The sequence below is a fragment of the Lathyrus oleraceus genome, chromosome 3 (assembly GCF_024323335.1).
Source record: "Lathyrus oleraceus cultivar Zhongwan6 chromosome 3, CAAS_Psat_ZW6_1.0, whole genome shotgun sequence".
Taxonomy (NCBI): Eukaryota; Viridiplantae; Streptophyta; class Magnoliopsida; order Fabales; family Fabaceae; genus Lathyrus; species Lathyrus oleraceus.
In genome coordinates, this window is record NC_066581.1 from 104910613 (window position 1) to 104923455 (window position 12843).

General features: G+C 36.2%; 3 protein-coding genes across 7 annotated transcripts; 2 read left to right on the plus strand and 1 right to left on the minus strand.

Moving 5' to 3' along the window:
* Positions 1 to 2450: 2450 nt before the first annotated feature.
* On the plus strand, positions 2451 to 6766 carry LOC127125648 (pentatricopeptide repeat-containing protein At2g36240). 5 transcript variants are annotated; one of them, XM_051054434.1, is made up of 3 exons: positions 2451 to 4209; positions 4480 to 5104; positions 6204 to 6766. In XM_051054434.1, the coding sequence occupies exon 1, from the start codon at positions 2579 to 2581 to the stop codon at positions 4043 to 4045; it is 1467 nt and encodes a 488-aa protein (XP_050910391.1). In that variant the 5' UTR covers positions 2451 to 2578; the 3' UTR covers positions 4046 to 4209; positions 4480 to 5104; positions 6204 to 6766. The 5 variants fall into 5 exon arrangements, with proteins under 5 accessions (XP_050910391.1, XP_050910390.1, XP_050910392.1 ...); XM_051054433.1 differs by having other exon boundaries at positions 4480 to 5100; XM_051054435.1 differs by having other exon boundaries at positions 4480 to 4633.
* Positions 6767 to 7650: 884 nt separating this feature from the next.
* Positions 7651 to 8541, minus strand: LOC127125651 (glucosamine 6-phosphate N-acetyltransferase). Its single transcript, XM_051054439.1, has 2 exons — positions 8393 to 8541; positions 7651 to 8240 (listed from the first exon to the last, which is right to left on the minus strand). Exon 2 carries the CDS (start codon positions 8227 to 8229, stop codon positions 7768 to 7770), a length of 462 nt encoding a protein of 153 aa, XP_050910396.1. The 5' UTR covers positions 8230 to 8240; positions 8393 to 8541; the 3' UTR covers positions 7651 to 7767.
* Positions 8542 to 8609: 68 nt separating this feature from the next.
* Positions 8610 to 12209, plus strand: LOC127125650 (iron-sulfur assembly protein IscA-like 2, mitochondrial). Its single transcript, XM_051054437.1, has 4 exons — positions 8610 to 8813; positions 9057 to 9187; positions 9279 to 9387; positions 11847 to 12209. The coding sequence occupies exons 1-4, from the start codon at positions 8616 to 8618 to the stop codon at positions 11910 to 11912; spliced, it is 504 nt and encodes a 167-aa protein (XP_050910394.1). The 5' UTR covers positions 8610 to 8615; the 3' UTR covers positions 11913 to 12209.
* The last annotated feature ends 634 nt before the right edge of the window (positions 12210 to 12843 follow it).

Consider the following 12843-nt stretch of genomic DNA (forward strand, 5'->3'; position numbering starts at 1 on the left):
GTAAAGTGAATAATTTAGATAAATTGGGCACCAACTATTGTAGTTTGGGAAGACCTGGATGACCTAATTGCGCATGTATAATGAGTGGAGAATTTATGGTGGAGCATGTGGTAGATGACGTAGAGAAGTAGTAGAGGCCTAAAGACTCACATCCGACGCCAATCGTCTGCCCCGAAGTCCGATCCTGCAAGGTAACAATTACTGTTAGTAAAGGTGATAGAACAGTTAAGGGACCGAGTTAAATGACTGACTGACAGTAAATTAAATGGACAATTAGGTACGTATAAGACACAAGTAACATAGATAGATGGTAGAATTTGAATAGTGCCAATCCCTTGAGATCGGGTTTGAAAACCATTTGCGGCAGTTATACTAAGTAAGAAACCAGAGGAAGAGAGGGAAGATAAAAAAACCCTTTATTATCGGTAACATGATCAGATGCACCAGAATCGAGGACTCGAGGACCAAAAGGGGATGATTGAGAGAAGCAAACAAATGTATTACCAGTGTGTGCAACCGAAGCCATGGAACCAGAGTTCTGATTAGTTTGACACCACCTGAGAAAATCCTCGTAGCTTGACGTAGAGTTCTGTAGAGAAGGTGAAGTTTGCAGAGTGTCTGGGTGATCAATTTAAGCTGCATTTACCTGGCATGGAGGTATGCCATGCAACTTCCAGCAACAATCAATAGTATGCCTAAGCCGGTTACAATGGTCACACTTGGGACGAGGTTTGGAGTTGAATGACCCTCATCGAAAGCGATTCCTGATTGTTGCCAAGAGATGCAAGGGCAATAGTGTCACATGGTGTCAGAGCAGTAATAGATGGAGGGGAAGCCGGGCCAAAAACATGTGGTGTAGCCAAGCGCAACAGTTGTTCACTAACTGTGTCATAGTTAGGAACAATAGTACCTGATAAAATCTAGTTATGAACGAACTCAAGTTTTGATGGTATTTCGACAAATGCAATGATCATGAAAAATTTACTCGGATGTTTGGCATGAGCTGTTGCATCTTTTGCGTAAGGCATGCATGTGGCATAATTAGCTTGCAAGACATCAAGCTTACTCAGACATGCTTGCATATCCATATTCTCCACCTTCAGAGTGTTGATTTTGCGGATGACAATATATAGACAAGGCAAGTTGAGAAAGCTTGGTATTGTGCTTGGAGATTAGGTGCTATGGAAAACCATAACACAATGCACATCGATGCATTAGTTTTCTCCCATTTAGCAAGTTTGACGGCGATGACAACATTCACTTTTGTGGTTAAGTGATCTTCATATCCCTGATTGTGAAACCACATCTTGACATCACCAACTCATATGTTGTAGTTGGATGAGTCAGTTTGCTTTTCACATGGGATAAGCGAAACTTTGATAAACGAATCACTGAAACCAGAATCAGTGACTCCCATGGCTGACAATAAAAAAAAGGAGTAAAATTGGGGTTGTTTACACTAGAGCATTATTTTTTGTGAGTCGGAAAGTAAAATAGAGGTCGTATCTGGAATCGGGGGGGGGGGGGGAGGCGAGTAAGTGGGAGGAAAACCGACTAAAATCGGTCGCCGAACGCGCTGGGGCAGCGGTGGCGTGTGAGGCCCACGCATAGGGAGACGAGCAACGCGTGGGGGTGCGTGCTCGGGTGTCTGACAGCAGGAAAAAGGGCGACAACCGGATTTGAGGGCGTCAAGTCGAATGATGGAGGTCAGTTTCTCGAAACGTCGCCGAAAGTTTTGTCGAAACAGTAACGGCGACAATATGGTTACCAGAGAATTGTGAAAACTGCGAGGCAAATCGAGTCATAATACGGTTTGCTAAAAAAAATCTCACCGAAAGACAGTGAATTAACCGGGTAAAGTACGACAAAAAAAGAATTGTCTCTTAGCAGACTCTGCATATCATATTGAAATAAGTGATACAATGAGACATTTAGATTAAACTCGGTGTTGAAAATCATAGTGAAAAATGATTTATATATAAAAATATATATATCCTAGTCTATTCTAAAATATACTAGAGAATATATATATATATATATATATATATATATATATATATATATATATATATATATATATATATATATATATATATATATATATATATATATATATTATATATATATATATATATATATATATATATATATATATATATATATATATGAAAAATCATGGATTTGTTTTATTTTCATAAAAGAAATATTTTTTTTTATTTTTTAGGAAAAAATATTTTTGGAATTAATTTTCAATCTTTTTTTAAAATATATTATTTTAAAAAAATAAAAATATTTTTATTATAAATAAATTAAAATTTTAACCTTAATTCCCATAAAAAATAAAAATCTACGGAAACTTAAAACTAAGAGACCTAAAAAATAGTAATCATTTAATAGTGACTCAAAAATAAGAGGTCAAGTATAAGTCATAGAGTTTTGTGACACCTATATTTAAGTCCGTAAACATGAACACCCCCCTGGATTTTTACGTGTAAGTTGTAACATAGGAAACGGATCGAAGATCATAGCGAGAGTCATATAAGCTCTTTCTCTTCTTTATCTTCTTCTTCTTTTTGACATGAAGAAACATTTACTAAAATCAATAACAAAACCACCAGCACCAGCACCAGCACCACCGATCCTCAACCCACCACAACCACCGCCGCAACCAAACCCATCTTTTTTCCCTCCCACACTCTCTCCCACCCAACACTACACCCACTTCCTCCAATTCCTCAACACTCATCTCACCCCTCCACTCACCCCACAAACCCTAACCCATTTCCTCAAATCAAAGCTCCACCACCACCCTTCTTTCACTCACTACGATTTTCATCTCTTCAATTGGGCGTCAACCCTCGACACTTTCTCTCACAATCACACTTCATATGAATGGATGACACGCACCCTCGCTATCTCTCATCGTTTCTCTCTCCTCCGTACCCTCCTCAATTTCATCTCCTCCAACCCTTGCACTTGCTCCCACGCCATTTTCTCTTGCCCCAAAACTGAATCCATTTTCCGTTTTGCAATTCATGCTTACTGTAAAGCTTCCAAATTTGATGACGCCCTTTTTGCATTTAACTGTATGAGGAGGTTAATTGATGGAAAGCCGAGTGTTTCTCTTTGTAATATTTTGATTCATGGGTTTGTTAAATCTGGTAGATTTGATAGAGCTTTTGAGTTTTATAATGAGATGGTTAAGGATAGAGTTAAGCCTGATGTTTTTACTTTTAATATTTTGATTAGTGGTTATTGTAGGAATTTTAAGTTTGGTTCTGCATTGGAGATGTTTGATGAAATGCGGAAAATGGGGTGTCATCCAAATGTTGTTACTTTTAATACTTTGATTAAAGGGTTGTTTAGGGAATGTAGAGTTGATGAAGGGATTGGAATGGTTTATGAAATGATTGAATTGGGGTGTCAACTTTCCAATGTCACTTGTGAGATTTTGGTTGATGGGCTTTGTAAGGAAGGTCGGGTTTCGAAGGCGTGTGAGTTGTTAATGGAGTTATCTAAGAGAGAGGTTTTGCCTAAAGGATATGATTATTTTGTCTTGGTGGAAGTTTTGTGTGGGAATGGAGATGCTTTTAAAGCTTTGGATGTTATTTATGAGTTGTGGAGTAAAGGTTGTGTTCCTAGCTTAATTTCTTGTATTGTGATGATTGATGGTTTGAGAGAATTAGGGAAGACAGATGAGGCAATGAGATTGGTGGAAAAAATGCTTAAAGAGGAGGGCATGGTACTTGATGTTGTGACTTTCAATTATGTCCTTCAAGATCTTTGCGATGCGGGAAGGACTGAAGAGGCCAATAGGTTAAGATTACTGGCTTCGAGCAAGGGTTTGGAACCCGATTGCATGACTTATAAAATTCTGGTTACTGGGTACAGAGGAGAGGGAAATCGAACGGATGGAGAGTTGGTAGTAAATGAAATGTTGGATAGGGGGTTTATACCTGATCTTGCTTCATACAATAAGCTGATGGATGGACTCTCTAATTGTCAACGCCTGAGGCGTTATCAAATGAACAAAATTGGCAGCTGAAAATGCAAACAAGATGAGATCTCACTTTGTTTTCAAGTATGATTCTTGCTTGGCCTGAGACGATTGTGGAATGACTGAGAAGTGAGCCTATAAAATTGTGAAATGATAAATACAGGTTGTTTTGCACAACAATGAAGATAGCTTGCAAGTTCACTTTGAAGATGGTTAGTGCTTTTAATTCCCATCTTTTAAAAATCATTTAATTATCAAGATTATGTTTTCCTGATGCTAGTGAACATTGTTATTGGAAGGACTCCAATTGGATTGAGTTCATGTTTGGTATCAGGATGAGTTGGTTGCAGCTGTATATAATCTTGAGTCTTTGAATTAAATGATTGATGCACAACTCTATTAACATAATCATGCTTTCTCATATTGCTTGTTTGCTGCTGCCCTTGTTGCTGAACCTGCGAATTTGTTGGGTGTTGAGTCAGTGTGACTAGTATTTGCTGCTGGTGTGCATTGGCTGGAACCCTTCCCTGAGATTGTTCGACAGTGTGATGTGCGGTTTCCTGGTGCCTCCTAATTGGATTGTCCGTTGTTTGAGTTATCATTTGCTACCAAGTGTTCTTGAGGTGTCGGATCTGAGTACGATGATTCTCAATTTTTAACTGCTGCAGCTTATGTGCCTTTTTTTTCCTGAGCTTATGTGCTAATTTGTTGCAATGTATCTTGTTTCCTCTGAACTAGAGTGCCCTTTGTTGAAGTTGCTTTTTGTTGTTGAACCTGAGAGGTGCCCATTTGTTGACATAGGTTGACCTGTTCTTGCTGGTGTGCATTAGTTGGCTTCATTCCCTAAGCTTGAGTGACAGGGTTTTGCATTGTGTCCTGTTTCCTCTGAAATAGAGTGTCCGTTATTTGAATTGCATTTTGATGCTAAACCATAGTTTATTCCAGTTGTTGAATTATGTTGGAATGTTCTTGCGGATTGAGTGCATTGGTTGAGTTCATTCCATTAGCTTGGTAATCATTTTTCTACCTGGTGTCCTTTTTATTAGCTGGAATGTTCTGCATTTGAGGTGATATTTGATGTTGAACCTGCATCGCTTCCAATTGTAGGTGATGTTTGGCTTGTGCTTCTTAACTTGTATTTTGTGCCTTCATTTCAATAGATGATCCCAGATACTAAGATTTAGTGCAATGATCATCCATTATAAATTGTTGCTTCTGTGTCTTTATGGCATGAATAGATTTCAGATGTTGGTGTTATTGGATTGGTTCGATCATTTGATAATTTAATTCAATACTCATACATGAGAATTTGTAATTACTAAGGTATGATTAAATTAAAGAATATGACACTGTCATAATGTAACAGCATCTTACACCAAAGTAGTATGACAGTTTTACATGCATTTGTGCACCATTGAATTGAAGTGTAGCTTAGAAGCTTTGTAGCCTAAAGAGACATTGTGCTGATGTGCTTAATTTTTTATTATATGACAAAGTGATTAAATTAAATACAACATGGCATAACTGAGTGTTGAAGATTTCAATAATGATAGCATTTTAATTAGAGTATTGGAGAGAAGAAAACTAATCTATTTTGTAATAGCATTTTAATTAGTTAAGAGATCAATGCCTTAACAATCTGCCAAAAGAAAGTTATACTTAAAAGAATTCATCCCCATGTATGCATATTTTAGGATATATTTTCAGTGACTACAACTATATAAGCTACAACAATTAATTTCTCTTAGATGTTTATTTAGTAGATTTATACTGATGTATGCACACATTAATGTGGATGCTGTTGTTACAAAATTGTCTTTTTAGAACTCAATCAAGTGTAGATATCTACTCTTTGAGTATAAGCTAAAGAACAACAAAAGGGAAATGGTTCATGTCATTTGTAAATTAAGAGGCTGGTCCATTCCTTCCTATGAAAAATAGGCTTAGGAGAGTTGAAGTTTTGAATGTATTGGGGTTAGTTGTTGCAGCTGTAATGTCAGTTATTTATATGAGCTATCATTTGTGAAGTATATAATTTTTTTGTACAATAAAATTAATTTCTTAGGTTCATCTTTCGATTCTCTTCTTTTGTGCTTTAGATACATGTCAGTTTCTCTGGTTAAGGTTAAAATTCATCAATCTGTATGGGTGAAATTGTGCTGAGTAACGTGTTGCCATACTAATTGATTTGTCATTGGAATTTCAGGTTCTCAAGCTCCTTTCTTGTTGCCTGTATATCGTTATTGCCTGCAGTGCAGCCACCACACTGTTTTCTTTGAATGTACTAGATGTGTCCATTGTGGAATGGAGATGAGTGAGAGATGCAATATCCTCCTTGGGGTTCTCACAAGCTCAAGTATAAAGATGCTCATAAAACATTAGGCTCCGCGGATCTTATGCATGCTGCTTGATGTGGACCAATCCTAGTGAAGACTACGGAATTTTAAGAGCTAACAGTGTAAAGGATATTGATTAGGGAATAGCTGAAAGCTAAAGGCATTATTGAAGCTACAAGTTGTTAGTTTTCTTAGTCTTGAATCATGTGACAAGATTGGTTCGCATTATACTAATCTTTTGATCATAGAATTAGTAAAGACTTTCTTTTAATTTTGGGATTTAATAATCATTACATTTTTATAAGAAATTATGTCTGTTTTGTATGCTGAAGCATTTAGTAGCATATGTTGCAGCTTAGGCACCATGATTATTTTAAGTAAAATGTAGCTTAGACATCATATCTTTATGTTATAATGTCTTTATTTTAGACTATATGTGCTGTCTTTTTATAATGACATTTTGGGTAACACAAGGAAATGTTAGTTAAGTTACAAACCACGTAAAAACATAACACTTCTACTTGCTTATGCTAGAAACTGCCCAGGCACACAAAAATCCTAACATAGTTCTTAATTTAAAAGTGTGATATATCCCAAAAATATAATAAAATCAAGTTAATTTTGTGGTGAAAAAATTAGTATGAAGTGAACCAATCTGTTCATGAACTTAGACCAAGAAACTTAACAAGTTAATTTTGTGATGAAAAAACTAGTATGAAGAGAACCAATCTCTTATCATGAACTTTGAGACCAAGAAACTTAACAACTTGTATTTCGATTGTGCCTTTAGTGTTTTAGTTTTCTCTCTAGTCAAGTGTCCTTCCACTCTTAACCTTATGTATGTGTAATCCACATTATCACTGCTGCAAGCACCTTCGGTCTATTGAACAGGATTATGCTCAAATTTCAAAATGGATTAGTTTAAAAAATTCTGTTGTTGTAGCAGGTGTCTTGATTACAGTTTGATGTTTGTTTGTTTCTAACACTAATATGCTAGTGATTCAAGAACTAAAAAGAAAAAGGCAAGTAGATCATGAATGTGAATATTACATAGTTTGTATGCTTATGTAATTTTAATGATAAAACTGAACCTAATTAACTCTAAATAAACGGATTGAGTGATTAGTAAGTTGATTTGAGAAAACAAACTGTATCCATAAACACCTCTCTCTAGATTTGCATCTATAAACACCTCTCTCTAGATTTAACCAGCAAAAATTTGCCACCTGAGTACAAGCATCTCATACTCCTTACCTTTTAGCTTGAATATCTTTGCTAAAATCAACTAAGAACTCACAAAGAACACATAAGCAACAATTTGAGAAAATGAACTATTGAATATAACAATAGTATCTGACATCAACCATGCCTTCCAAAGACATCAAACACATGAGAAATAAAACAAACTCAGAATCTAAAAAAACAGAGAATCAATCAACCAAAATACATAGCCATTTGAACATCCTTCTGCTTAAAACCACACTTCTCATAGAATACCGTATTCTTAACCGTGCAATCAAGAATAACCTTGTAGCACCCAACAGAACGAGCATGATCAGTGAGAAATTCAACCACTTTCTTCCCCAATTGCTTCCCACGAGCACTGGAATCAACAACAACATCTTCAATATGTCCAACTTTACCACAATTTCTTATAAATTTCTTCTCAACAAACACACACCCCGTTGCGATAATCTTTCCGGCAACCTCATCTTCAATAACGCCGATAACATGATCATCTCCAAGTGAATCAACCTCCCGAAATCGATCCTCAAAATCCTTCTCAGAAACTGAATCGCAAACTGTAAGCTGTTGCAGTAACTCTATGAATCCTTTTCTCTTATCTGTAATCTCTAATCTTCGGATTCTAAAGTTTTGTTCCTCGCTGTTTTGCATTTCTAAACAATCTGCGAATATTGAAATTCAAAGTTCAAAAAAAAAACGAAAGTTTTACAGTTCATAGTATGAATCTCAGATCTGAACGGAAACAGAAAGTAAAAACTGAAATAATTTTACAATCAAACAGAGAGAGAAATTCGGAAATTTTACGCTTACTTACTTGGGTTTCACGATGAAGGAATTTCCGATGGATAACGACGCCGTTTGACGAAAGGTAATTTTGCGTTCCTTATATATTCACAAATTTTCGGCTATTTATTAAAATCTGAGCCATTGATATTTATTATGATGACGTGGCGAATTATGGACCGTGAGTTAGGTTGAACTTCGATTTTGAGGGTGTAAGAAAAAAAAACGAATCAGAGAAGATCATAGCGAGAGAGATGCAAAGGACGCTGTTTCGACGGCTCGCTCCATCGTTGGCAGCACGATATCAACGCAACGAGAATCTTCTAACCTCTTTCTCTTCTTTATCTTTTTCTTCTTCTTCTTCGGCTTCTTCGGTTCTTCACCATGCCACGTCTTCGTCTTCTTCTTCTGCTGACGTGGAACCTGTTCACATAACCGAAAACTGCGTTCGAGTATGTTCTTTGTTCTCTCAATTGCTTACTTTTCAATTATTCCTTTTATGATTTTCTATATTACTGATTTTGTGATCTAATTGCACGTTTAGGAAATTTACATTAGGTTTTTTTATTGATGGACCTTATTTATCGGTTATACCGGTTATTATTTATATTCATGTAATATATGACTCAGGAACTATGTGTATCATTCATTACATGTAATTGATTCTAACTTTTTGAATTTTGAATTTGTAACAGAGAATTAAGGAACTGGATTCTAATGAACCATCATCTGCTGGAAAAATGCTTCGTTTGAGTGTAGAAACTGGCGGATGTTCGGGATTCCAGTATGCTTTTAATCTGGAAGACAGAGTCAACTCGGACGATAGGTATTACGTCTTGGATAGTCGAATTTCAATGTTGATATGCTTGTCATATGTTGATAAATTATAATGTAGTTTTACTTTAATGTATTGGCAGAGTTTTCGAGAAGGAAGGAATTAAATTGGTTGTTGACAATATTTCATACGACTTTGTTAAAGGCGCGACTGTTGATTATGTCGAGGAGCTAATCCGTTCGGCTTTCGTAGTAAGTCATGCACATTTGTGACTTGTGAACCATGTGTAGACTGGTGTTTATTGAAAATTAGTAATTTAACTATCTTCACATTCTTTCCATTCCAATCACATTAACTATGATACAACATGGAAATAATCAGGGAAGAAATTGTTTTGATTGTATTCTCCTAGGACGTTTTTCGGTGAACTATAGTAGCTATCCACATTCACATCCTGTTATCAAGTTAAATCTTGAAACATTTGAGATCTTCTTATAGAGCTAGAGATGAGAATTTGGGTGTTGATGACGTGTATGGTCACCCACACGCTGTTCACAAAATATGGAGGGCATCTGTTAGGAAAAATAGGAAGAAAGGAGAGAATGATGAGCCAGCAGTAGTGGGGTGTAATGTGTGACCCAATTCTATTTTATTGGGTTGGGTAGTGGAGAGAGAAGGCATTGTGGAGAATCTAAGGAATTAGTTGCTGAGTATTAAGGAATTCTGAGTCAGTGAGCATAGCTCTCAGGAGTAGCAGGGAGCTTGTTTCTTCTACTCATTTCTTTTCTATCATTCGTCAGCCTTAGCCTGACCGCCTATGAAACACGGACACCCCAAATACGACCCCGACACTGACAAGACGACACAAATAATAATTTGAAAAAATGAATAAATCAAATGTAATCACAAGTGTCCGTGCAGATGTCTGACAAGGACATGGACACGCCTTTTTTCAGAGGTGTCGGTGCCACGTAGCTGACCGCCTAACGCAAAATCATAGAGTCTCTGATCAAGAAATTAAAGCCCCTGCCCCTATAATAGAAAGTTGAACAGAACAAGGTCGAATAGGTATGTGTAAATTGAACATGGTTCAAGCCCACGGGGCTCTTCTAAGAGTGGGTATGTTAGGTTGTAAAATTGTCCATGAGCATACATTTAACAATTTTATCTTTTATGAAAGATGAAAAATATAAAACGTCCCAACCATATTCAGGTTCAGATTTGAATCGAAAGTTGTATATTTTCAGGATGAGCCTGTTCTATATAGAGGTGACTTCTTTCGTCATCATCCAAGCAATGTATTTAGATTTTATATGTATTTGGAGTCTATATAGCTTACACATAAACGCTTAATTAGTCTGTTCATCCAAAATGGGCCTTAGTCTTGCACCTTATCTATTTTGGTTGCATATTATGCCGTGAACTATTTTGTGAACAACAGACGCAAGTTTCATTTCATGTTATGTGGATGATGCAGTTTCTCTCCTGACGAAGCTTTTGCTTTAGACTCCTCTCTCCCAAAACCATTCATAGGCACACCTCCATCCAGTTCAAACAAAAATAAAGCTACCGTTGAGATATGCCTTGGAAAATTTAACATTAGAATAAAATTGTTCATGCAAAATAGTGGTCGAGAGGAGCAACTGTAGCACTGCAACCTAAACCAAGCACACATGTCAGTTGTGTAATTTGTTAAACCAGTGTAGTCAATAGCGGCCAATAGCAGCGCTGTCCTGCTATAGCAGAGCGGAGCGGAGGCCGGACACTAGAAAGAGCCTTAGCGGTGCAGAACACTATAACGGCCGCTATAGGGTAAATAGCAGGTAGCGGGGGCGTAGCGGTTTCTGGTCCGGAGCTGTTTCTGTCCCGCTATCCTTTTCCCCTCTGAAAAACCGAAATTACCCCTTAAATTTAAACTGTTTTAAGGGTAATTTGGAGTTTCAATCAAATTTTAGTTGAGACTCAACCCTAACCTTCCTTCACCGACATTTTTGCACTTCAGTCCTTCCAAAGAAAAATCACAAGTTCCTCCCTTACATCTCTCTGCACTTCGTTCTTCCCTTTGGACCTCATATGTTTATAATTATTATTCATGTGATTTGTCCAAAAAGTGATCAAATAGCGGTCATATCCCGCTATCCTACTTTTGGGGTCTTAAACAACTTTAAAGCATGATGTGCTCCTTAAATACGTGAAGCACCAAAGATACTTCCAATCTTAAGGTGCATCATTCCGTGAACTTTGATTAAAGAATGTTAATAATATACTATTTGACAAAAAAATTTGTTGACACTTTCTCCATTGTTGGGTGATGCCACATGTTACTCAAACTAAATAACCTTAGCCCGATCTCTATATGTGAGATTGGTGAGAGATTTCACCTAATACTAAAGAATATCGAAAAGAGTGGGTAATTAGTGTCTCTCCCTTTGCTTTTGTCGTTAACTATCCTTTGCAATCACAGTTTGCCATAGTGGTCCAGTTATTTAGGTAATTATTTTGCGCAAAAAAAAAACTGCTCTTGCCAAATTTCACAGTGATGTTGTCTTACATGTTTGATGGCATCACTTTCATAATAGAAGAAGACACATTTACACATCCTTAGAGTTGATGTAATTGTGCCTACATCTGCTCATTATAACATTGAATGTCATTCTTAAGACATTTAAACAAAGACAAATTTACAATGTTTTACTGGTTTCATTTTCAGGTGACTGAGAACCCCAGTGCAGTTGGCGGTTGTAGCTGTAAAAGTTCCTTCATGGTGAAACAGTAGTTAGCTATCTTGGTACTCCCCTCCTCAACTTCCTCCACTGCTCAGATATATACTCAATGAACAAATATTATGAACATGATTTTTCTAACTCAAGAAACAATTGATTAAATTATTGTTTGTATAATGATATCAATGTAACATACAGTTGGTGTATTGGTAATAAGTTAGCAGGCATTTCAGTCTAGCCTGTTCTAATGTCTTTTGGTGTATATTAAATGAAGCCTGCAAATGTATTTACAGTTTGCAGCAACAAGTTGCTTGTTTGATGCCATTTAATGACAATGACTTGGTGGTAAACCTTGCTAGAGCTGGTGATGCGGGCTGTTGGTCCGCCCTGTTATAACCAGTGCCACATAAATCTGCATACTCCCTCCATTCTCCGGTCTTATTAAAATTTAATATATATATATATATATATATATATATATATATATATATATATATATATATAATATATATATATATATATATATATATATATATATATATATATAGTTGTACTTTATATACTCTGTCTATATATATATATATATATATATAGTTGTACTTTATATACTCTGTCTATATATATATTATTTGGATGGCAAAACCAATTCTTTTTAAATATTTTATAAATAAATTAACTATTTGTAGTATTTATATACTCTGTAGCTGTACTTTTTGATTTTTTTTTTTAAAAAATCTTTTTTTAAAAAAAAAAACCGAAAATAACTAATTATTTAAAAAAATTATCAAAATAATCAAGTTTGGTAGATGATACGCCAGATGAGTTGGCGCATCCCCAATGCTTAAAGAGGAGGTGTCAATAGTATTCGCGCATGCATCAGACACCTCATGAGGAGGCGTCAATGCTAGTGGCGTCTACATTGGGCATCATGAGGAGACGCTAATGCTGGCGGCGCCTAGGTTCATTTGGTTGGTGTATGCGCTA

Bases quoted from the DNA above. Each gene is read 5' to 3' on its own strand.
- LOC127125651 (XM_051054439.1), bottom strand. From the start codon at position 8,229: ATGCAAAACAGCGAGGAACAAAACTTTAGAATCCGAAGATTAGAGATT.
- LOC127125648 (XM_051054434.1), top strand. From the start codon at position 2,579: ATGAAGAAACATTTACTAAAATCAATAACAAAACCACCAGCACCAGCA.
- LOC127125650 (XM_051054437.1), top strand. From the start codon at position 8,616: ATGCAAAGGACGCTGTTTCGACGGCTCGCTCCATCGTTGGCAGCACGA. The intron at 9,188-9,278 runs GTATTACGTCTT...ATGTATTGGCAG, and splicing joins AGAGTCAACTCGGACGATAG to AGTTTTCGAGAAGGAAGGAA. The intron at 9,388-11,846 runs GTAAGTCATGCA...TTTCATTTTCAG, and splicing joins TAATCCGTTCGGCTTTCGTA to GTGACTGAGAACCCCAGTGC.